Source organism: Delphinapterus leucas, chromosome 13 (assembly GCF_059928025.1).
Source record: "Delphinapterus leucas isolate spDelLeu-1000000601 "Yukka" chromosome 13, BTC_Dleu_Yukka2, whole genome shotgun sequence".
NCBI classification, from domain to species: Eukaryota; Metazoa; Chordata; class Mammalia; order Artiodactyla; family Monodontidae; genus Delphinapterus; species Delphinapterus leucas.
Window position 1 is genome coordinate 40837023 of NC_143141.1, and position 26310 is coordinate 40863332.

Genomic DNA, 26310 nt, shown 5'->3' on the forward strand with positions numbered 1-26310 from the left:
AGCTTTATAGTATAGTTTGAAATCAGGGAGCATGACACTTCCAGCTTTGGTTTTCTTTCTCAAGATTGTTTTGGCTATTTGGGGTCTTTTGTGTTTCCATACAAATTTTAGAATTATTTGCTCTAGTTCTGTGAAAAATGCCATTGGTATTTTGCTAGGGATGGCACTGAATCTGTAGATCACCTTGGGTAGTATGGTCACTTTAACTATTAATTCTCCCAACCCATGAGTACAGTATACCTTTCCATTTGTTTGTGTCATCTTCAGTTTCTTTCATCAGTGCCTTATAGTTTCCCAAGTACAAGGCTTTTACCTCCTTGGTTAGATTTATTTCTAGGTATTTTATTCTTTTTGATGCAGTTGTAAATGGGATTGTTTTCTTCATTTCTCTTTCTGATGGTTCATTGTTAGTGTACAGAAACACAATAGACTCTGTTTATTAATTTTGTATCCTGTAATTTTACTGAATCATTTACTAGTTCTGATAGTTTCTTGGTAGCTTCTTTAGGGTTTTCTATATATAGTATCATGTATTCTGCCAATAGTGACAGTTTTACTTTTTCTTTTCCAGTTTGGATTTCTTTTATTTCTATTTCTTGTCTGATTGCTGTGGCTAGGACTTCCAGTATTATGTGGAATAGAAGTGGCGAGAATGGACATCCTTGTCTTGTTCCTGATCTTAAGGAAATGCTTTCAGCTTTTCACTGTTGAGTATGATGTTGGCTGTAGATTTGTCATATATGGCTTTATTATGTTGAGGTATTTTCCCATTATATCAACTTTGTTGATAGTTTTTCTCATAAATGTATGTTGAATTTTGTCAAAGCTTTTTCTGCATCTATTGAGATGATCATATGATTTTTATTCTTCAATTTGTTATTGTGGTCTATCATATTGATTGATTTGCGGATATTGATCCATCCTTGCACCCTTGGGTTAAATCCCACTTGATCATATTTTATGATCCTTTTAATGTATTATTGAATTCGGTTTGTTAATATTTTGTTGAGGATTCATGCATCTATGTTCATCAGGAGTACTGGCCTGTAATTTTCTTTTTTGTCGTGTCTTTGATTTTGATATCAAGGTAATGCTGGCTTTGTAGAATGAGTTTGGAAGCATCCCTTTTGGAGTAGTTTGAGAAGGATAGGTGTTAACTCTTCTTTAGATGTTTGACACAATTCACCTGTGAATCCATCTGGTCCTGGACTTTTGTATGTTGGGAGTTTTTTTTTTTTTAATTACTGATTTGATTTCATTACTGGTAATCAGTCTTTTCATATTTTCTGTTTCCTCCTGTTTCCGTTTTGAGAGATTGTATGTTTCTAGGAATTTATCCATTTCTTCTGGGTTGTCCACTTTGTTGGTGTATAATCGTTTGTAGTAATCTTTTATCCTTTGTATCTGTGGTGTCAGTTGTAACTTCTCTTTCATTTCTGATTTTATTTATTTGGGTCCTCTTTTTCTTGATGAGTCTGGCTACAGCTTTATCAATTTTATTTATCTTTTGAAATAACCAGCTCTTAGTTTCATTGATCTTTTCAGTTGTTTTTTAAGTCTCTGTTTTATTTATTTCCGCTCTGATCTTTATTATTTCTTGCCTTCTACTAAGTTTGGGTTTTGCTTTTTCTTCTTTTTCTAGTTACTTTTAGGTGGAAGTTTAGCTTATTTATTTGAGATTTTTCTGTTTACTGAGGTAGGCTTGTATTGCTATAAACTTCCCTCTTAGAATTGTTTTTACTGCATCTCATAGATCTTGGATTGTTATGTTTATGTTTTTATTTGTTTCTAGGTATTTCTTAAATTTCCTCTTTCATTTCTTCAGTGACCCATTGGTTGTCTAGTAGCATGTTGTTTGGACTCCACCTGTTTGCGTTTTTGAATTTTTTCTTCTTGGAGTTGATTTCTAGTCACATAGCCTTGTGGTTGGAAAAGATACTTGATATGATTTCAATCTTCTTAAATTTATTGAGACTTTTTAATAAATTTATTTAATTATTTTTGGCTGCATTGGGTCTTTGTTGCTGCATGTGGGCTTTGTCTAGTTGTGACGAGTGGAGGCTCCTCTTTGTTGCGGTGCAGTGGCTTCTCCTGCTGCCGAGCATGGGTTCTAGGCACACGGGCTTCAGTAGTTGTGGCACGTGAGCTCAGTACTTGTGGCTTGTGGGCTCTAGAGCGCAGGCTCAGTAGTTGTGGAACATGGGCTTAGTTGCTCCATGGCATGTGGGAATCTTCCTGAGCCAGGGCTTAAACCCATGTCCCCTGCATTGGCAGGCAGATGCTTAACCACTGCGCCACCAGGGTAGTCCCTTTTGAGACTTATTTTGTGGCCTAGCGTATGATCTGTCCTGGAGAATATTCCATGTGCATTTAAAATAATGCATATTTTGCTGCTTTTGGATGAAATGTTCTTTACATACCTGTTAGTTCCATCTGGTCTAATGTGACATTTAAGACCATTGATTTTCTATCTGAATGACCTATCCAACCATGTAAGTGGGGTGTTAAAGTCCCCTACTTTTATTGTATAACCTTCAGTTTTTCTCATTAATATTTACTTTATGTATTTAGGTGCTCCTATGTTGGGTGCATATGTATTTACAACTGTTATATCTTCTTCTTGGACTGATCCCTTGATCATTATGTAATGTCCTTCGTTGTCTCTTGTTACAGTCTTTGTGTTAAAGTCACTTTGTCTGATATAAGCATTGCTACCCAGCTTTTTTTTTCTTTTCTTTTCTTTTCTCTTCTTTTCTTTTTGGTTTCCATTTGCATGGAAAACCTTTTTCCATCCCTCACTTTCAGTCTGTGTGTGGCTAGGTCTGAAGTGAGTCTCTTGTAGGCAACATATATATGGGTTTTGTTTTTATATTCATTCAGCCACTCTATGTCTTTGGATTGGAGGATTTAGTCCATTTACTTTTAAAGTAATTATTGATAGGTATGTCCTTATTACCATATTGTTAATCGTTTTCTGGTGTTTTTTTTTGTTTTGTTTTGTTTTTTTGCGGTACGTGGGCCTCTCACCACTGTGGCCTCTCCTGTTGCGGAGCACAGGCTCCGGACGCGCAGGCTCAGGGGCCATGGCTCACAGGCCCAGCCACTCCGCGGTGTGTGGGATCCTCCCATACCGGGGCATGAACCCGTGTCCCCAGCATCGGCAGGTGGACTCTCAACCACTGTGCCACCAGGGAAGCCCCTTGTTTTTTTTGTAGGTTTTTTTTTCCCCCTCTTCTTTTGCTCTCTTCCCTTTTGATTTGATGACTATCTTTAGTGTTATGTTTGTTTGAGTTTTAGTTTTTTTTTCTGACATGGACCATTTTTTTTTAAAGTCTCTATTGAATTTGCCACAACACCGCCTCCGTTCTGTGCCTTGGCCCCTTGGCCACAGGCATGTGGGATCCCAGCCCCCCGACCAGGGATTGAACCTGAAGTCCCAACCACTGGACCACCAGGGAAGTCCCTAGTGTTATGTTTGGATTCCTTTCTCTTTTTTGTATGTGTATGTATTGCAGGTTTTTGGTTATCTTTGATTAGTTAGTGTGTATATATTTGTAGTTTTTGGTTACCATGAGTTTTAAATATCACACACACACATACACACACACACACACACACACACTGATTATTTTAAGTTGATGCTCTTAAGTTTGAACGTATTATAACCACCCTACATTTTTACACCCCACCCCCACGTTTAATGCTTTTGACGTCATATTTTACATATTATTGTTTTGTGTAACTCTTAACTACTTATTGTGGATATAGATGATTTTACTACTATTGTCTTTCAACCTTCCTACTAGCTTTATAAGAGGTTGATCTGCTACCTTTACTGTATATTTGCCTTTACCAGTGAGTTTTTTTAATACTTTTCTTTTTTTAATTTAAATTTTTAATTGAAGTATAGTTGATTTACAATATTATGTCAATTTCTGCTGTTCAGCAAAGCAATTCAGTTATACATATGTGTGTGTGTATATATGTGTGTGTATATATACATCCTTTTAAAAATGTTCTTTTCCATTATGGTTTATCATAGGATATGCTTTTCATATTTCTAGTTGTGGCCTTTTCTTTTCAACTTAGAGAAGTCCCTTTAATATTTCTTGTAAAGCTGGTTTAGTGGTGCAGGACTCTTAGCTTTTAGCTTTTGCTTGTCTGTTAAACTCTTTATCTCTCCTTCAGGTTTGTGATAACCTTGCTGGGTTGAGTGTTCTTGGCTGTAGGTTATTTCCTTTCATTATTTTGAGTGTATCCTGCCAATCCCTTCTGGCATGTAAAATTTCTGCTGAAAAGTCAGCTGATAGTCTTATGGGAGTTCCCTCATACATACTTAGTTGCTTTTCTCTTGCTGCTTTTATGATTCTGTATTTATAATCTTTTTTTTTTTTTTTTTTTTTTTTTACCATTTTCATTTTAATGTGTCTTGGTGTGGACCTCTTTGGGTCATCTTGCTTGGGACTCTCTGTGCTTCCTGGACCTGGATATACGTTTCTTTCCCCAGGTTAGGGAAGTTTCCAGCTATTATTTTTCCAAACAAGTTGTCTGCCATTTTTTTCTCTCTCTTCCCCTTCTGGGACCCCTATAATGTGAATGTTAGTATGCTTAATGTTGTCCCAGAGGTCTCAAACTACTTTTTTTTATTCTTTTTTCTGTTCAGCTTCTGTGATTCCCACTACTTCCTCTTCGAGACTGCTGAAGAGATCTGTATCATCTAATCTACTGTTGATTCCTTCTAGTTTCAGTTATTGTATTCTTCAGCTCTGTTTGGTTCTTTATATTTTCTAACTCTTTGTTGAAATTTTCACAGTTTTCATTCATTCTCCTCCTGAGTTTGGTGAGTATCTTTATTATTACCTTGACTTTTTAGTGGAGGTGATTGCTTATCTCCACTTGGTTTAGTTCTTTTTTTGAGGTTATGTCTTGTTCCTTTGTTTGGAACATATACCTCCATCTCCTTATTTTGCCCAATTCTCTGTGTTTATTTCTGTGTGTTAGGTCAGTTATATTTCCTGATCATGGAGAAGTGGTCTTAAGTAGGATATGTCCTGTGGGGCACAGCAACATGCTCCCCTCTGGTTACCAGAGCTATATCCTATAGGGGTAGCCCCTATGTGGGGCTGCATGTGCCCTACTTTGTGGGGGGGCCAACTACTGTGGGTACACTGGTAGGCATGGCTGGCCTCCAGCCTGATTGGCTTTGAGGCTGTGTCTCATGCAGCGGCCATGGGCCTTCTGGAGGGTGGGGCTGGGGCTCCATGTGGCTATCTGTTCAGCCTCGGGTGGGTTCAGGGCTGGTGCTGGCCTGCTGGTGGGCAGGGCTGGGTTCCTAGTGCTAATAGACTAGAGGGAGGATTCCAAAATGGTGCTCACCAGCACTGGTGTTATTGCAGTGCAACAAGCTCCCAAAATGGCTGCTCCCATCATCTCTATTCCCTGGAGAGGTCCCAGTTGCCTCCTGCCTCTTTCAGAGGCTCTCCAACATTGTCCAGTGGGTCTGCCCCAAGCTCCTTTCAAACAACTGCCTCTTGCTCGGACTCAGAGCATGTGAGATTTTGCATGCACCCTTTAAGAGCAGAGACTCTGTTTCCTATAGCTCTCCAGCTCTCCTGAACATAAGATCCACTAGTTTGCAAAGTCACACATGCTGGAGTCTCATCTTCCCAGCACAGGACCCTAGACTGGGGAGCCTGATGTGGGGCTCAGACCCCTTGCTCCTTGGGGAGGACCTCTATAATTGTGATATTTCTCCCATTTGTGGGCCCCTGACCCAGGCAAGTGGGTCATACCTCTACCCCTCCTACCTGTCTTGCTGTAGTTTCTTCTCTATGTCTTTAGCTGTGAAAAATCTTTTCTGCTATTCTTCAGGTTCTCATTGATAGTTGCTCTGTAAATAGTTATAATTTTGGTGTGTCTGTGGGAGGAGGTGAGTTCAAGGTCTTCCTACTCCACTATCTTGGCCACCTCCACTAATGGTTTTAACTGGTAAATTTTATGTTGTGTATATTTCACCACAAAAAATGGACAAGGGATCTGAACAGGCATTTCACCAAAGAAAAGATACAGATGGCTAGTAAGCATATGAAAAATTGCCTGACATCATATGTCTATAGGGAATTGCAAATTAAAACAAGGTGCCACTACACGTCCTTTAGAATGACGAAAATCCAAAATGCTGTCAAGACCAAATGCTGGCAAGGATGTGGCTAATAGGAACTCTTATTCATTGTGCACAGGAATGCAGAATAGTACAGCCACTTTGGAGACAGTCCTGTAGTTTCTGATAGAACTGCTCTCAGAATGCTGCAGGGCTAATACTATTAGCCCAGGGTTTTTTCCTTACCGCACTCCACTTTCCCGTATGTCCTGTGTATGGTATCTCAAAAGATAACAGTGTTGTTAGTGGTCATCTAATCTGAACTCAGAGTGGGGTTTCTTTCTGTCTTTCCTTTTTTCTTTTTGGACTCAGGAAGTATTAACTACTAATCTGTCTTTCGATCTTGGGTATATAGGTTTAAAATTTTCTTGCTTATTTTAAAAAATTATTTTCTTAATTGATTTCTGTTATAAAAATAAGGATTTTTTATTTGCTTTCCCACTTCATTCTAAGTTTATGGAGATTTTACTATAATTGTATAAGATGGGATGAGTATAAGTATATAGACATTCACACATCTCAGTGGTATTTGGTTTATTAAGCATACTTGTTACTTGTATTTAAGTTCAAGAGGCTAGTGATTTCATATTAGAAAAATTTAGAACTTATTTGGTATATTCTGATATTCTGTTTTGTTAAATATTTTAATGCTTTGAATACTCATATTGCCACACAGCATTGATCACATTATTTATTTGTCTTTTTATTAGAGAGAGAAGATTCATGAGAGATGCAAGAAAATTTGTCCTCCTAAAGATACCTTTGACAGGACTCTCTTACATACTCGTGGTATGAATATGTGCTCTTTGTAGCATAGCATAAATATTAATGAACAAAATCTTAATTTGGGGACCTTGTTGACTATCATATCTAATTTTTATTTCTAGTGAAATTTCTATAGCCTGCAATCATAATCTTTTCTAAAAGCTTTAAAGAGAAAAATCATGGATCTGATGGTAGTGTTATCCTTTAGTTCAACAAATAGTTATTTAATATTCAGGTGCTTTGTATTTTGCTTGTTGCCTAAAAATAAATGAATAAGAAATAGTCCCTGTCCTCAAGAAGCTGATGGTCTCCTGAGCAAGGTTAAACAAACCAACACTGTATATCAGGCAGTAAGTTCAGCATGGTAATATTGTAAAGAGTTCCTAACTTAGCTTTATAAAAACTAGAGTTGATGAGGATTGTCTGTGTTTTAAACTAACTATCAAGAAATATTTATGTGCAAAAAGGCATTTCAGGAAAGGGGACAGTCTATGCAAAGCTGTAGAGTCAAGAGGGAAATTAGCATGTTCTAGGACCTGCAAGAGTTCAGTATGCTGGCTCCACTGGGAGCAAGAAATGAGGCTGAAGAAGTAGGTAGGAGTCAGATCATGAAGAGCCTTGTATATCATGCTAAGACATTTTTCTTTTCTAAAAGCAGTATAGAGTTACAAAATATTTTAAACCAGACATCAGAGTTATGATTATATATTTCACTGTGAAAGAAGTTGTGGGTAGTAAATTTATAGATGATGATAAAACTGGAGGCAAGAATACAGTAGAAGCCTATTGCAGTAATACAAGTGAGAAATCATGTGTTCCTTATAGCAGTTATAATGAGGATAGAGAGGAAATTAGGTCTTTAAGAGATGCCTCAGAAATGGAGGCACAGGTTTTGATGGTCAGTCGTTTGTTAGTAATGGAGCAAGATGATTCAAGGATGATTCCCACATTTCTTGCTTGGGCAGCTGGCTAGGTGAGAGAGGTAGTATTGGAGAAGGAAGTTTGGAGGAGATAGAGGCTGGTTTAATTGAAGTTTTGCATAGAAGGAGGAGTCTGATATGCAACCCAGAGCTCAGGAAAGAGATCTAGGCTGGAGATACAAGTATGATAGACATTATCATAGACAGTATGCTAGACGATAGCATGGTAGTTGAATCCAAGGGCACAGGTGGGATCACCCGGGAGGTTGTGAGTAGTAAGGAGAAGAGAACTGATGATAGAACACTAGGAGGCTGTCACATTTAAGAAGGAGTAGAAAATGTACCTGTGAAGGAGACTAAAAAGAAGTAGTCAGAGAGATAGGAGAGTCAACCAAGAGAGAGTTCCACCTTAGAGATGGAAGGTAGTTAGAATTTCAAAGAAGTGCGAATAATTAGCCTACAGTGTCAGAATACTTCAGGGATAGATCAGGTTTGCACTCTGAGAAATCTCTGTGGATTTGGCAATTTGGGAGATCTTAGGGAGAACATTTAGACTGGAGTAGTAGTTACAGAAATTTCAATACTATGTATGAAGGAGTGAGTACAAGAGTAGGAAGTGGAGACTGCCAATATGGATGTGACTTGAAGATTTGAAATGTTAAGGTATTGACTAGAGGGAACAGAATCCCTCTAGTTTGTTTCTACTAGCAGTTGTGCTAGAAGAATGTTTTTGCATGGCCAGGATTAGATGAGGCAAGAGAGGTATCTGCATAATACTGAGAGTGAGTGCTTCCTTAAATTTTGCACCTGAGGTTCTCCCTTGCCTCAACCTACTCTAGGCCCTGAGTTTTATCTTTCTTCTTCTTTTTCTTCTTTTTTAATCGAAGAGAACTGAGCATGTTTATATGCAGAGAGAAAAGAGCTATTAAAATGTTAAAGATATGGAGAGGCAGGGTAATTGATGCGAGCTCAGAGAAGAGGCAGGAGAGGATGGAGTCTGAGTACAGAAAGCTTAGTTTTGGAAAGGAGGGTACCTTGTCTGAAATCTGATTGGTGAGACGAAGATAAAGGAGGTTCATTTGCAAGAAGTTTGTAGAGGATACAAACTAAGATGTCTAAGAAGAAAACTACTACGGCATTAAAAATTTTTTTGATCATAGGAAGTACTGGATGGGATGGTGGATCTTTTGAACAATAAAAATAGCATTTCTATAAGATAGCACCAAGCTTTCTGTGTCCATTTAAAAAAGACTTGAATACATTTAGTTGTTTTATTGCTACTAAACAATTGATTAAAATTATTTGAAACATACTCACTGCTTTGCCTACTCCTAGGTATACAGAAGGTGTTTGATATTTGTTGAAGAAAGAAACTTAAATCGTTATTTAATTGTGACCTAGTATAGTATTGAATCTGTCAAAATATATTTTATGGAAATAAAATGAAAACAAGTTTTAAAAAATCATATTTTCCCTTTTCCTTTTTTAAAATAGATAAATCCAGGACAGATCTGGAGCAAGTACCTAAGGTAACAAAACCTAAAAAATGAGAATACAGCTTTTTAATATTTGATCTTTAATTTTGCCTTGTAAGAAGCTTTCACTGGGCTGTTTTCTGATGCTTTGACCACTTTGCCTCTTCTGGGACTTTCTTACTTTTCTTCTCTCTCTTTTGCATGATCAATCTCTTCTTTATCACCAAAACCTACAAATATGTTTACATCTTTTCATTTTAAAATATAATTTTATTGGTCTTATTACCCCTCCAAATTATTAGGGATATTTTCTTTGTATGAAGAATTTTGTAGAGATGTGTGATAGATGAGTGTTTTTTGTTTTTCTTTTTTTTTCTGGGGAAGGAGTCCATTGCATTCATCATATTCTCAAAGAGGTCTGTGATAATTGCTCTTTAGGGTGCGAAGAGACAGAAGGATGAAAGACAGAAACAAAAAGGAAAAGGCAGTCATTTTTAAAGTTCTTTGATTCCTACAAAATAAAATTCAAACTCTGTAATTTAAGGCCCTTAATTATTCACTTCCATCATAGGCACACTCTTAACTTTTGCCTACTAATCTTTACACATTCTTTACTTCAGCCAGACTTTTTTGCTGGCTCCATGCTTTACTTGCAGTGTTCCTTTAGCCTGGAAGACTTTTCTCTTATCTCCCCATATCTAATCCTTTACAGTTTTTGCTTAAATGACAACTTTACATGAATACATTTCCTCCAAATGAAGATCATTGGCCCCTTTGCCAAACTGCCATAGCATTTTATCTAGACCCCTGCCTTCCCTTTTAAGGCATTTGTCACTCTTTCCCTTATAAAATATTTATGTATATATTTTATCACATCCCTTGGGCTAAAGATCCTTGAGATTAGGACCTCTGGAATAATTTAGCTTTGTTTCCACCTTGGTGCCTAGCATAAGAGAAAATCATAGATAGTCAACATTTATTGAATTAATCAATACTTTCAGTTATACTAGAGGGGCTAGAAAATATACTCATGTCCTTAGTTAGATTTCCCTATCACATTCATACTAATTTTTGGATATGGGTCATATGAATCAGTGAATATAATAAAATATAACATAGAAATTAATTGATTAAACCATGTTTCAGGCCTTATGCTATGTGCTGGAATAGAAAGATTAATAATCTATAAATCCAGTCTTATAGGAACATATGGTCTGGGGGAGATATACATATTAAGTAAAAATATTTATGAAATATGAGATAAATAAGTATACATGGTATACTTGTGTTTAGAGATGGGGTTAAATAAATTTTGTGAAGTATGAGATAAATAAAACTCTTAATGCCATTCTAAGAGAGTTTCGTCTGTCAGTCATGAGAATCCATTGAGAGATTTAAAAAGAGAAGTTAATTCAGTTATAATTGCATTTTAAAGATATATAGAGGATAGATTAGGGAAGGACATCAGTAAATAGACATTTACTATAATCCAGAGATAATGAGGAGCTGCAGAAATACTGTGGAGATAGAGTAGAGAGAAGATTCAAGTGATAATGAGGAAATACTAAGGGTAGTACTTGGTGCGCAGATGGATGTGGTATACAAGGGAAAGGAGCAGTCTCTTCATAAAATTGAATTTGTTTTGGTTTTAAAATTTAGTGTATGTCTAATATAAAAAAGAAAGTTTGAAAGAATTTTGAGCAAGAGAAAATAGAATTATAAGTATAGAGATATTGATATTTGACATTTTTAAAAAACCACTATCAGTGGGAAATAATACAGAAATTTTAGGATAAGTATGATATCTCCCTTTTGTATGTGCCCAGTGGGACTGCATTCGTGAGTTTGACCAGGTAGTAATGGAATGACCATATCTGTTGGTAAAGGCAAAAAAACATTTTTCTATCTTTCATGAGCATTTTTAGCTTGATGAAACATTATTTATATATTTTTCTTCTACAGATTTTTGTATAAATAACTCAACTTATCACTTGCTTTTTCTGTATATGCCTGAGATTCAAGTTAATTATTGTTTAATGGTCTTATGATGTTAGAAGGGATAATGGATGCAAAGAAAATGTTTATCTAATTGAGGGAAATGCATTTTTTTAATAGATTTTTATGAAACCAGATTTTGCCTTGGACGATTCCTTAACTTTTAATTCAGTTTTACCATGGTCTCATTTTAATACTGCTGGTGGAAAAGGAAATCGTGATGCAGCTTCCTCAAAGTTGCTACAAGAAAAGGTAGTTTCTTTTTTACTTTTCCCATGTAGAAAACTATTTTAATTAAGTGGTACTGTTTGTGTGAGTTCAGAGTTAGTTATTTAGTAGGCACTAATTCCTTTAATTTCATCTTTATTGTTACTGATAATTAGAACCCTTCACATCTTAACTGATAAAGTAATAGCACTTTGTTTCAATGCAATATAAGTTGTGCTGTTGAAAAAGGAAAAGGTTATTGTTTGAGTGCTTCTTATCTGAAACAGCAGTTGATAGCAGTCTCAATTGAAAGGATGTATTAGATAACACAATTAATTGTTTTACATTTATTCCAAACTGTATATTGGCTAATTTTATATTCTTTATGACTTAAAGCACAGAAAATTAACTTTTCCTGAGGTACTATTTTTCCTCGTTTACACATAGTAATGATGATTATTTTGAAGCAAAAATAGCATAGTTAAAAAATGCAGTGTTCCTTTAGCTTTGCAAAGCTTTGCAAAGTGTAGCCTTTTGCGTGTTACTAGTCAGCAGTTTTTCAAAATTTTACAGTATTCTGTATTTCAGAAGTCAACATCTTGAAAGTCATTTAAAATGTAAAACTTTAAACATAACTCATAGATCAAGAATCTTTTAAAACTGGAATAGGAAGTAAAGACCTTTGATCTCTGTTCTTTCTTAGCATTCAGTTTAGAGCTTTCCTAAAACTGACTGTGGTTCCTAAACTGAGATGAAAGCATTTCGTTTTAGTCAGGCGACAGCTCTTGGCAGTCTGAAAGCTTGCCTCAGGTAGACTATTCAATAAGTTGGGTCCAGTCCTCAGCAACTGAAGAAAGGACTACTTAGGGAGGAGAGGAGAAGAAATGTGGGGAAAGAATCGTGAGTATTCCGTTTCTCACAGTTGAAAATGAAAATGAATTCACTTTTTTTTTTTTGGCAACATTTTCATCTATAAAGGTTTTCCTTGAGTAAGAATAAATTCACAAATCTTATGAAGACAATGGATATATAGACACAGACTCACTCCCAGACTACGTTTTCATATTCCCTGGTAGAATAATACCTTAAAAGAGAAAAACAACAAGAGCCAATAAAAATTTCACCAATCTATACAGATACTTTTAGGAATACTTTAAAAACTGTTCCCTTTATAGAATTTTACTAGGAAATGAATTATGAAAATATTATGCCTTTGAAAAGAATAGATCAATGGAGTATTGATAAACTGCGGAAATCTTTGAAATTCAAATGAAACAATTTTCTCATGCTAAATGTTTAAAGTGACTAAAGTAATGGAAATTTTTTTTTTGGTAAGTTGCAGAATCAGCTTTATTACATTTACATTTTGTCTCCTCATTCTGCTCTGTTCTTAGAAAAGGAATGGAAGACAGGATTCCAAGACAGGATTCAAACTCACTGTATGATGGACAGCACCCATTTTATCTTGCTAGTTTTAAAGAGGGGATGCTACAACCAGGATTAGGGAAATTTTTGTCCTATTGTAGTACTGCTACCCAAAGTGCTGGTCTGCGATGAGACAATGAGTTTGCTCTAGAACGTAAATCATTTCACTGCTTCCTTCATTAAGAAAGTCTTTCTATGAAAAAGCAATACCGTGGGCTTAGTGATGTAGTTGATTTAATATCCAGCAGAGTTCCTCATTTCATCATGGACCTGTTAAACAGTTCACAAACTGGCAGCAGCATATAAACTGCATTCTGAGTACCCCTGTCCTACAGGAGTTACTTTTTCTCCATTTTCTGAAGATTGAGTCTACTTTAGCTTGTGATGTACCTAAGTACCTTCATCCCCATATTGATTTTTAGGTAAATAAATGAACAGCTGTTGAAGGTAAAAAGAAAAACAGCAAAAGAGTATAAATGCAACAGATTTAAACTATAGAAGAATGTCTTGTTTGTAACCTATTATATATTATAATAGATTATTGAAGGAGCTGTATTGAAGATATGCATGATCCTGCATGGTTTTAATGAGACAGGCTTGGTGACCAAATAATCCTCTAATTTTATGAGTCCTGAATGTTGAAAGCCCATTAACCCTTTAACACTACAAATTCTTCTGAGATGTTCAGAGATAATTCTTAAAGTTTGAGCTATAGGTTGAAGAATCTAGAAGTAAAAAAGTGGGAGAGAAATGGAAAAATAATATAGCCAAAGAAGGCATATGCAGTTTTAAAGGAAGAAAAGACAACTCAAGTTTTAGAAGTCCATATTTGAAATTAGAAAGCATTCTTAATACATGTTACTCCAGGAATTAATTTTGGTAGTATTACAAATAAGATATATATGAACTAATTGTTTCAGTCAACTGTTTAAGAGGAAAACGCATTGGAAATAAACTGAGTTTTATAAATTGATAAAAGAATAATTGTTGAAATGTGAAATTAACAGCTTAAAAAAGAAAGATCCAGGCGAATTCTAGTACTCTCTGTAATTTGTGGCTGGATCACCAATCTGTCTTTCATGAATTCTCTAACGTTTTGAGGCAGCATGGTACAGTAGAAAGAACTTCAGTTTTTGAGTTAGACAAACCTGGGTTCAAATTTCAGTTTTTTTACTTATTAATCATATGACTTTATTCAAGTTATTTAATGTTTCTGAGCCTCATTGTCCTCAACTGTAAAATAAAATAATAATAATACCTGTATTCCAAGATTGTTAAAATTAGAAGATGATATATATAAAATACCACTGCCTGGTACATAGAAAGCCAGTAAATGGTAACTATAATCATCTTTCAGTCAGATAAATGATACATTATATTGGTGATGGCAGTGATGTGTGGAGGTTAAGGAACTCAATCATTCTCTCTCAGATCTTGGAACTTGTAAAACTAGATTATAATCTGAGATGACTGTGGGCTACTTTTACTCTCTAGAAAGTAGTTGGTGTTTGGAGGACAGTAATGGCAGTAGCAGAGGAAGAAGGTAAATCACCTTCTATGCTTTTGTCTTACATTTATTAATTTTGGGCTCTACCTTTCATCTCCCTTCTATTTTGTATGCCTAGTATCAAGCATCACATAATCAAACAGTTCACACAATGGGATTTAAAATGCATGTAGAAATATTGTATCGTTTTCAGAAAGTATTTGGGCAGTTAAGGTATACTTATAATATGCTGTGATTTTTTTTTCTTTTCCTTTCCTCTTAAGCTGAGCCATTATCTGGATATTGTGGAAGTAAACATTGCTCACCAGATCTCTCTACGTTCAGAAGCATTTTTTCATGCAATGACCTCTCAACACGAATTGCAGGACTACCTCAAGAAAACTTCCCAGGCTGTAAAAATGCTTCGAGATAAAATTGCACAGATTGATAAAGTAATGTGTGAAGGATCACTACACATTTTAAGACTGGCACTTACCAGAAATAATTGTGTTAAAGTATACAATAAACTGAAATTAATGGCCACTGTACACCAGACTCAGCCTACAGTACAGGTGTTGTTATCTACTTCTGAATTTGTCGGAGCATTGGACTTAATAGCAACAACGCAAGAGGTTCTACAGCAGGAACTTCAGGGCATTCACAGCTTCCGGTATGTCCATTAAGTAAGCCATTAGAAATAATGTTAGAACTTTCTAAAGGATAAATTTTAGTGTGTAATGTTAGCTGAAAATCTATGAATGTGTTAGAGTTACAAGGGTATTTTTTTCTTCCAGATTGATCTGTTTAATAATGTTATCATTCTGATATTTTAGTCTTACTAAAACAAACAAAAATCATAAGGACCAATATTTACAGAGACATTTGGATAAAGAAGTAAAATTAAATTTTCTAGTAGATGAAATCAACGAAGGGCCAGTCACAGCTTTGAAAATTATATTTTGAAAATGTTGAAGTAGTTTTGTGTCAAGATAATAGATAAAGGTGGAAAAAGGAATACTAGTATGGCTGAAATTAAGTTTATTTTAAAAGCCATTGAATAAGTTTTAAATTAGATAATTATTAAAATTCATTTCTCATTTACAGTCTATCACATTGCAAAAAATCCCACACGATGATGGAAAAGACCCAATTTCTTCTAAGTTTTTATTTTGAAAATACCTTTAAGATTAGGGTTTTAGTTATTTTATGTGAGATCATGTCATATGTTTAATTTACAGATTACACCAATTGTAAGCCATCAAAATTTCATTCAGTTAAGCAGGCTTGCAGTTTCCTTGTTGAAGTTCCTATCTGCTGGGAAACCTTATACTACTGAGTGACTACAAAGAAGTTTTATGGAAGACGTGCTCTGTAACTTAATATATTCTGGAAAGGTTATCTTTAATATAAGTTTATTTTAATTGAATTATAAGTTCTTATTGACTAAGGATATGTAATTGGAATATTTATTTTGAAAGCACTTTTAAAAAGTTGGCCCAATTTTAATTATGCAAGTGAATGATTGATTCATTTATTCAAGAAATGGTTATTGATTACATGACAGACACCAGGCAGAATACTGGGTATATAGCCATGAACAAAGCAGAGATGCTTTCTGCTCTGTTTCTACAATTTATTTGATAGGAGGGAGACAGAAATTACTGGGTAGTTATTATACAGTACAGTACAGTATGATGATGAAGTACAGATTGCTATGGAGCCTAACCTTAGGGGAAGAACCTTATCCAGACTTGGATGTTTACAGAAAAAGTTTGGATCACAAACCTCTTTGAGAATCTGTTGAAAGCTGTGGATGGACCTTCTTTCCATAAAAATATACCTGTACATAAAATTTTGCAGTTAATTTTGGGTGGTTCGTAGTCCTTTGAAGCCTACTTTGGATTTCTCAGCATGGAACCCAGGGTGACTAAATGATTTTTAGTTTCCCCTTTACCTCTGAAAATTTAAATATTTCTCTTTTTTGAATGTGTATATGGCATATATTTTTAAAATAAATAATATTAATTTTGTCAGTATTTTAGCACAATGGACTTCTGTAATGACAGAAGCTGTGTTTTTTCTTGTCACCACTATATTATACGAATTTGATGAATATTGGGAGCTGCTTCTAGAAAGTAGAGTGCTTTATCCTCTGAATAGAGCAATAGAAGCAAAGATTAAATGCTTGCCTGCTAAACACAAATTCTGAAACTGTTCTCATTTTTACTCCAAAGGTCATGCAGTTTATTTTATTTCATTTTCCTGACTCATAAGTTTATGCCTAATAATACTGATGAAAAGTTTAGTTCTCCAAAGCTATCTGGAAAATATTTAAGAACAGGGTTGGATATTTATTCCCAGTAGATTATGATTTATCAGAAGGCAGAATGAAAATTTTATAATCTTTTAATTATCTTGAGCTCAAGAAAGAGTTTACCTTTATTTTCATCCTTACTTTTTTGGTTTGTACCTTAACTCAAAGGACAAAATATTCTTCATAAAAAAGTGTATATGATTTTTTAAAAGACTTTCAAATATTCTGATTATCTATGTTTTGTTTTTTTGTTTTTCTTTGTTGTTTTTTTTTGGCGGTATGTGGGCCTCTCACTGTTGTGGCCTCTCCCGTCGCGGAGCACAGGCTCCAGACGCGCAGGCTCAGCGGCCATGGCTCACGGGCCCAGCCGCTCCGCGGCATGTGGGATCTTCCCGGACCGGGGCACGAACCTGCGTCCCCTGCATCGGCAGGCGGACTCTCAACCTCTGCGCCACCAGGGAAGCCCCTGATTATCTATGTTTTACTCAAATATCTACTATTATTTTTTTTAGAACCTGCACATTTGTAAAGAGTGTTTATTCTTCATGTAAAATATATATGAAAATATATTTGATATCTTGCAGGTTTCGTATAGAAAAGATTCAGTTACCTTGAAATTCAGGGATATAATGTTGTTATTTTCTGTTTCTTACTGTAAAGGTTTATGTAGAAACTTCAGTTTTCACCACTGTTAATTTTTTTTTCTTTATTACTTACTACCACCATTACTCTACTACTGCCACCACTACAAAACCTAAGAACGTTTTTTGAATACTTTGGTATTCTGTACCAGTGCTAAGAATATTGCATATATTATTTGATCCCCCTCCCCACTCCAAAAAAACCCTTCTATGAGATAGTTTTATCCCCATTTTAATAGATAAGGAAACTGGAGCGTTGAAAATCTTAGATAACTTGCTCCAAGTCATACAGCAAGTTATAAAACAGTAGAGTCAAGATTCAACCCAGATCTCATCGGACCCAAGAGTTATGTGTACTTTTTAATATATTTGATTGAGGTTTTGTAGGACCTCAAATAGATCACTCTGAACATCAGTGCTAATTTTCTAGTGCAATAGATGTTAAACTGTGGGCAACTGAGTTAGAGGTTTGCTGAGCTAGGAATCTACCATAGTAATAGATTTTAGGATAAAAATTAATGAAACTAGTTTTTCTACTCGTACGTCGTCATCTCCTCCTCCCCTCCTCCCCTCCCCCTCCTCCCCTCCCCCCTCCTCCCCTCCCCCTCCTCCCCTCCCCCCTCCTCCCCTCCTCCCCTCCCCCTCCTCCCCTCCTCCCCTCCTCCCCTCCCCCCCCCCTCCTCCCCTCCCCCTCCTCCCCTCCCCCTCCTCCCCTCCCCCCTCCTCCCCTCCCCTCCTCCCCTCCTCCTCTCCTCCTTCCTCCTCCTCCTCCTCCTCCTCCTCCTCCTCCTCCTCCTCCTCCTCTCCCCCCCCTCCTCTCCCCCCCTCCTCTCCTCCCTCTTCTTCTTCTTCTTCTTGAAAGAGAAGGTGGAAAACATTCAGAGTTAATTATAGGTTCCAGCTTATTATGATTTCATTGATCAGAGGACTCCTTGGGATTCCACTTAAGGGATTTTTATTATTGGAAGTAGTAAAAGGTATTTAACATCTTCTTTACTCCTATATAATCTCCCATAATTTAGATCTTGAAAACATTATGATATGAAAACATCCACATTGTGTGCTCTGAGGTGAAGCCAAAACAACAGATTTTCTGCTATTTGATGAAACTAGTATTACTGTAGGGTTTATTGATATGTAAGTTTCTGTGATAAAAGCAATACAAAGGTCATTGTAGTGAGCCCACAGCTTAGTAGAAGTTCTGAATTCATGTACAAATTGAGGCATATTAAAGTAGAAAGTATTAGAATTGCTCCAATTTGTTTAGCTGGATATATGAGCCTATGTACTTTTTCAGAAAGTGATTTTTAGTTACTTGTCTGTCATTTCAGCAGATTTCTTTCACCACTGTAAAGTATTATATGTGATTATTAGGATACATACTTTTAAAATGAACTGTTAGCAGATTTATCTATTAAATATTTTTGGTGAGGTTAATAATAATATACAGGCCAGTATAATTGCATCTATTGTTAAAGTAGTCTAAAATATTTTAAAAACAGAGCAAGGATGAATAGGTGAATCCTATAAAACACTATAATTCTAGAAATTTTATTTAGGGATTTGCTTAGACAAATCTTTTTATATATGTTATCATATACCTGTGAGTACATAATAAATACTATTTGATGTTAGTATTGAGATTCATATCTGCTCTTCTTTATTATATTTGTCAGACTTTAAAATTACTTAAGACGCGTAAAAATGAAGCTACTCAGTTATTTTTGACAATATCTGAAGTTAAATAGAACCTCACATTTAAGCTATTAGGCTGAAATGATAGAGTTTTATTACTTTGATGCCCAAACATCAGTAGATGCAGTCCTATGGACTTCCTACCATAATTCTTTGTTGGGATTTGCTGAAGACTATTTGTACCTGAAGGCAACACATACTTGGGTGTTAACCTCTAGTCTGCATTTAAAAGGAATTTTTGATCTTTATAAAAATCAATTAACTGAGAACAAAGCAATGTTAAATTTATGTGTGGATTCATATCCTACCCTATTACTGCTTTTTAAAACTTACTGAAAACTGAAACATACACAAAAATAGAGGAAATTATATGAAGAGAGTTATATGAAGCTGGATAAATTGCATATCACCTGTGAGTTATCAACTCATAGCCAACTTGGTTTTCTCTATATGCCTCCCCCTACTCCTGGATTATTTTGAAACAAATCCAAAACATGATTTCATTTCATCCATAAGTATTTCATTATGTATCTCTGAAAGATAAGGATCTTTAAAAACATAACTCAAATATCATTCATAGCTTCAAATAGCTAGTCAGTGTTCAGATTTTCCTATTTCTCTCAAAATTCTTTTCACAGTGTATTTGTTGAAACAGGATCCAAATAATAACAACTGTATATTACAATTGGTTGATATATTTCAAATGTCTTTTGATATATAGTTCTCCATTCTTCTCATTTTCTCCCTTTCAAAATATTTATTGAAGAAATTGAGTTGTCTTTGTAGTGCTTCTCACAGTCTGGATTTTGCCAACTGCATCCCCATGTTTAGTGTGTTTTCCTTTTACTTGTATTTTCTATAAACTGGTAGTTAGATTTAAAGCCTTGATCAGATTTAAGTTTTTCTTTTTGGTAAGAGTACCTAATAGGTGTATTTCAGCTAAGAGGCATATACCTGGTTGTCTCTTTTTTCATGAAATTAGCAGCCATTTGGTGATCATTGCCTAGATTTATCATCTCATTATGGGTTGCAAATCATGATATTCTAATTCTAAACTTCCTTATTCATTTGTTAATGGAATATTTCTATAAAGCCATATTTCTCCATAACAATTACTTGGTAATTCTGAAGGACAGTTCTTACAAGGATAGGCAAGATAAAGTCTAGGTTCTTTTCCTTTATTTAGCAGTTTTTAAAATAATGAATTGAAAAATGTAGCATCTTCCAAATGTTTTATAAGCACATGGATTTATATATATTTGAAGTATTAAGTTTTTTTTTAATCGATGTTCATATTGTCCTATCTTTTGTAGGAACTTCCTCAAGTTCTTTTGATTCTGTGAGTAGTCATTAATGGTTTTTTTCATGTTATGACAGGATATTCATATTATACATTTTCTGCTCCATATTTGTAAACTGCAATTTCTCTAAGGAGCCCTAGTTTCTTTTAGTAGGAAATGGTATTTAGAAATTACAATCTAGGTATCAGAGGTGTTCCTTGCTACTGGATTGGTCATGATCTCTAGGCCTTTTTAGTGGGCAGAGCTAGAAAATAATTTTCCCTCTTTTTCTTAAGGTATATCCCTTGTGGTATGAATGGATAAATTACTGTGTTTTAAAGTCACTTGAAATAATTCCTCTTTGTGTAGATTTGCCTGTACTTTGATACATAGTTAAGTTCATTTGCTTTTGATATTCAAGGATTGCTGTTTTTAAATGTAATATTGTTTTACAACTATGTTAAGTAGTTACATAGTTCCAAAGTCAAATCTATAAAACAAAAAATATTCAGAGAAATTTAACTTCTATCTTGGTTCTCTTCCTCTGTACCTACTCCTACAAGTCATTTTAAAAAGTTTTAGTTTATGTTTATTTATCCGTCTCTCTGTCCCTCATCTTAGATAAGCATTAGCATACTGTACATACTTTTCTCCACCGTGGGGTTTTTATCTTACAGTATATACCCTGTAGATCATGCTACAGTATGCATTCTCAATGGGGGATATCACCCAAAGGGGGGAAATGTTTGTTCTTGAAGGGTGAAAAAAACTCTTGGATTTTACAATGGTTTGTGGCCCTCCAAAGACCACAGTACATAAACGGATTTACAGTATATCTGTGATATTAAAACTTCATGGAGAGTGATTAGGAATAAAAATGTCTGAAAAGACTTTTTAGGGGGGCAGTAGTTGAGAAACTGCTCTGTAGCAGTATACAGTATATTAATTGGTATTCCTCGATTCTTTTAAAAGTGTATAGGGTCTATTATGATATATTTAACTAGCCTTCTGTTGGTTAGCATTTGGGTTGTTTCCATTCCTTTGCAATTACCAACAGTGCTGCAGTGAATGTATGTTCTTTTGTCATTTACCAGTGTATCTTTGAGATGGATTCTGAGAAGTCAGATTCCTAGGTCAAAGGCTAATTGCCTATGTAATTTTGCAAGACACTGCCAAATTCCTTTTATGGCAGTGTTTTAGTTTGTAAGAGTGGATATGTTATAAATTAGTTTATTGTGAGATGTTGTCACCATTTATGAGAACCTTATCAGACTTCTAATTAGCTGTGAGAAATATAATTTTCATATTGCAAAAAGCAAATTTATGTTATTTCACTTATCAGATTTTTTCTAAAAGTATCACTGCACTACTTACCATATTGTTGTTGTTCATAAAAGAAGAACAACGGATCTGCCTAAAAGGTCACATGCTTTAATTTTTTTTAATGTGCTATATCTGGTCATAGTAAAGACAGTTGCTAACATTAAGGGCTTGTTTTTCAAGTAAATGTAGCATAAACTTTTAAAATGTTTTTATAATTAATTATAAATGTTTACATTTAAGATAAATTTCACTTAATTTTTGAAATGCCTTGGACCAACTAGATTACCTAGGTTTCTTCAACCCATTGTTTTTATGAAACTATTAGATTGTTTGGCAAAAATCCCTTTGGATATGACGGTATTCATCCTTAGTGCCCTTCAGAGCAGGGATTAACTACCTGGAACCACTCTTGTCACTTGGACAGTACTTACTTTTTCTAGGGAAAAGGTTCCAAATCTCTTTAGTAATACATGCCCTCACCACCCCCACAACTCTGCCAAAATTAGAGTCCTGCTCACTTTAACCCTAGCCAGGATCTGCAGGTACTGAAGAGGTGGACTAAAAAGGAACATCATACTTCATGAGAAGAAGCTCCATGGATAGATTATAGCTCAGTGACTTTAGATCTTCACTCATGTGTTCTAATGACTTTAATGGCCTGAGGGATATTGCACAGTAACTCAAACTGATTCTGACAGAGGTTGAGCTGAGTCAGTCTCGCCTATAGTCCTTCAAATATTTATAGGTACCCAGAACAGGGCCTGGTGCATAGTAAGCGCTTGTATTTATTGCATACGTGAATGGCTGGGGAGCTACTGACAGTTATATTCAGTAAGTGGTTAATGAGGAAAGGACTTAGAATATCTGAATATTTTGTCTGTGAAAAGCAGACTAAAAAGCAGTCATGAAGTTTTCTAGAACCAAGTTTCCTATAGTATATTTAACTGTTTGGAGGTTAAGATATACAGAGAAAAATAGAATTTGGGAGATGATGTGAAACTGTCGCAGTTATTTTTGTTAAGTTAAAAGACTGTATTTTACTAAAACATCACCTTGTTGCACAAGTACTGTCAGCTAGAAAAGTTTTGCTGGCGGGTTCCCTTGATCGTGGAGTAAATCTGGGTTTTTTATAAATGAGGTAACATTTCCCTCTTCCTTTGTAGGCATTTGGGATCACAGCTTTGTGAATTAGAAAAACTGATAGATAAAATGATGATTGCAGAATTTTCTACTTATTCTCACAGTGACTTAAATAGACCATTGGAAGATGACTGTCAAATTTTAGAAGAGGTATGTCTTTTGAACTGTAGAATGAAATTGATGTCATTGCTTAGTGTTATTTCCTAACAGCCTTAGTTTAGAACACATTCTCCTCAGGTTATAGTGAGCAAAATTATCTTCAATATCAAGCCTGTGAGACCTATGAAATCTTTCACTAAGTATGTGACTTTAGGAAGCACACAATTGTTTATTATCCTGTGAAATTAGAGAATAAATAATTTTATAGCTTAATTAGAAATGGGAGTTAAAATGAAGTCTTTATATGGCTTACTACCCAAGTTCCAAATATAGATATAGGATGTAGATATAGGATGAATTAACTTATATCCATGTATATGCATGTATTGGAGTGTGTCTTTTATAAAAAGTGATCATTATTATATGGTAACTTATCAGTCATTCACATTCACTGAGCACCTATTATGAACATGTTTTATGCATATGCATGTACAAATATATCATATTTGGTAACTTATCTAGTAACTTCTCAATGCTGATTATTGCCAAGAACTTGTAAAGAATCCAAAAAGCCCTGATAGCAGCCTAAGTAGTTAAAGAGATTTTTGTAAATGTTAGCAGTTAATGCTCCACAAATAATCCAGGTCATCATTCCAGTCTTCTAGACCACTAATTAGAAAGCACCGGGCTCATAGAGTATTTATTGGTCATCAGGGTTTCAGAAGAATACTTTCTAGCTACTTACTGAAACTAGACCAAAATATACTCATATTGTTTTGTCCCCAAACCAGCTTCATTTGATCCACTATAGTAGGATAGGATTTACCTGTTTTAGAATAATGACTCCAAAAATCTGATGACAAGATGCTATGGAAAGGGGTTTTTAAGGCTTTTAGAAAATACCAAAAGGAGGATAGAGATTTGAGGGTCAAACAATAAAACCCTTGACGTTGATTATTCCTACCTCTAAGTGAGATTATTTTGTATTTGAATTTTGACATTGTATACCCTTCTTTTATTTTAACAGGAAAGACTAGTATCTCTTGTATTTGGACTTTTAAAACAAAGAAAACTTAATTTTTTAGAAATATATAGTGAAGAAATGATTATTACAGCAAAGAATATCATTAAACAGGTAATTATACTTTTTTCTTTGATATATTTTCATCTAGAATCTTTTGTGAAGTTTATTTTTACATGATCCTGTAATAATACATGCAGTATCATAGTAATATTTTCTTTTATTAAAACATTTTTAATATAGAAAAAGAAGAAAGAAAAACATAGCCCTACCAGTCAAAAAGATTATCACTTTAAGAATATTTCTAGGGCTTCCCTGGTGGTGCAGTGGTTGGGAGTCCACCTGCCGATGCAGGGGACGCAGGTTCGTGCCCCTGTCCGGGAGGATCCCACATGCCATGGAGCAGCTGGGCCCGTGAGCCATGGCTGCTGGACCTGTGCGTCCGGAGCCTGTGCTCTGCAGCGGGACAGGCCACAGCAGTGAGAGGGCCCTGTACCGAAAAAAAAAAAAAAGAATATTTCTAAGCATAAGTTGTTACTGGTGTTTATCATTGGTGCTCTCATACTGTATATATAATTTTGAATTGTATTATATATTTCCGTTTGAACCATAACATAAGCATTTGCTCATAAGCCTTCAGAAATATCACTTTTAGTGGTTGTATAAAATTCCATCAACATTATGTTAGTTAAACCTGTTTAAGCTTTCCTCTGTGTTAAATATTTAGGTCATTTTCATTTCGGTACTATAAAGAGCACTGTGACAAACATCTTTGGTATGCTTTGGTATAAAGTCTTGTTTGTTCGGTTTCTCATATTTAAGACTATTTTTCTTATAACTGATTCCTGAAGTGGAATTATTGGTCAGAGAGTGAAATGTATTTTTAAATTGTTTGATACATAGAGCTGAATTGCTTTTATTCTAAAAACATTTTACCAATAGTATATACTTTCACCAGCGTTTCTTCTTACTCTGATCTCTAAGAAATTATAATTGTAAACTAAAATCTATTTGTTTTTTTTTAGTCTTCCCTGATTTTTTTCCCAAGCTAATTGGTATTTATTACAACACAATTGGCATAAAGTGATAAAGTGGAATTGTCAGACATTTTACATCTGCATTACTTTTAGAAATTAAAAGAAAAAGCTTACTATCTACAATGCTATCAAAGTTTCAGTGTTTGTCATCTACTCATTAGAAAGTAGATATATATTTTAAGGTTATTTCAGTTTTAAAGATGTGAAATTCAAGTTGCCGCTATATTTCATGAGATACAATTTTTTTCCATAAGCATTTTTTTTTTTTTACATCTTTATTGGAGTACAATTGCTTTACAATCTTGTGTTAGTTTCCTCTGTACAACAAAGTGAATCAGCTATGTGTATACACTTCCCTGATTTTTGTTTTGACTTTTTCTATTCAGATAAATCTCATTCTCTGAACTTTAGTTTTTCTGTATGTGAAAAAGAACAATTTTGAATGAATTTCTTAGGCTTAATTGATCATCGTCATTAGGTTGAATGTACATTTCTTAGTTTTTAATGTTTAAATAAAACAAGCAAGAAAAATGTTACAATCGCCCCATCTTTTACCTCTTTCAAACATTGACTAAAACACCATATTTTAAAATTATCACTGCTACTTCCAAAACTTGTTGATAACTAGCACTAAATATACATGTATATTATAGCTTAGCAATTCTACTTCTAGGTAATTTACCCAACAGAAATTCATACCTAGGCTCACCAAAGACAGCACATGCATTCCATGGCAGCATATTTGTAATAAAAAACCAGAAAAACTCAGTTATCATCAGTAAAAAAGATAAATAGAATTGTAACATATTTACATCATTGAATACTATACAGCAATGAGAATGAATAAGCTACATGGAACAACATGGATATTCACATACATAAGGTGGAGCCAAAGAAGCCAGACACGGAAGAGTACACACTGTATGATTCCACTTACGTAAAATTCAAACACGGACAAAATTAATCGGTGGTGTTAGAAATCAGGATAGTAATGTCTTTTGGGAGGAAGTAGTGACCAGGAGGGGAGCAGGAGGGGCTTACTGGTAATATTCAATTTCATAATCTGAGTTCTGGTTAAATAGGTGCACTCCATTTGTAAAAAAAATATTGAGCTATAAACATAATTTGTACAGTTTTCTGTATGTATATTATACTTTTAAACAGTTTTTAAAAACTGCTCTGTTTTAATTCCTAGACTTCTAAAGTCTGAGCATTTATTTTTTAAAACCTTAAACTGTTGCACGTGTTGCAAGGAAGTGTGACCTCCAAAATGAATTTCTTTTGGAATTTTAGTATGGGGCTTATACCATGTCCTAAGTATTATAGT

The 26310-nt window shown here is 34.9% G+C and overlaps 1 protein-coding gene across 17 annotated transcripts in view; it reads left to right on the top strand.

The window, feature by feature from the left end:
* VPS54 (VPS54 subunit of GARP complex) overlaps nt 1-26310 on the top strand; it is a 121186-nt gene that overhangs the window by 32927 nt on the left and 61949 nt on the right. For 15 of the 17 annotated variants that reach the window (XR_016395293.1, XR_016395291.1, XR_016395292.1 and 12 more), the window contains 6 exons: nt 6871-6949; nt 9340-9374; nt 11436-11567; nt 14718-15103; nt 22850-22976; nt 23953-24060. Coding sequence is in view for 13 of the 17 variants with exons in the window: in XM_089922325.1 (XP_089778451.1) it covers nt 6871-6949; nt 9340-9374; nt 11436-11567; nt 14718-15103; nt 22850-22976; nt 23953-24060 (867 nt within the window). In the remaining 4 variants the exon portion in view is untranslated. Of the gene's footprint in view, nt 1-4663; nt 4841-6870; nt 6950-9339; nt 9375-11435; nt 11568-14717; nt 15104-22849; nt 22977-23952; nt 24061-26310 lie in introns of all 17 variants that reach the window. The other 2 variants (XM_089922331.1, XM_089922328.1) reach the window with 2 other exon arrangements.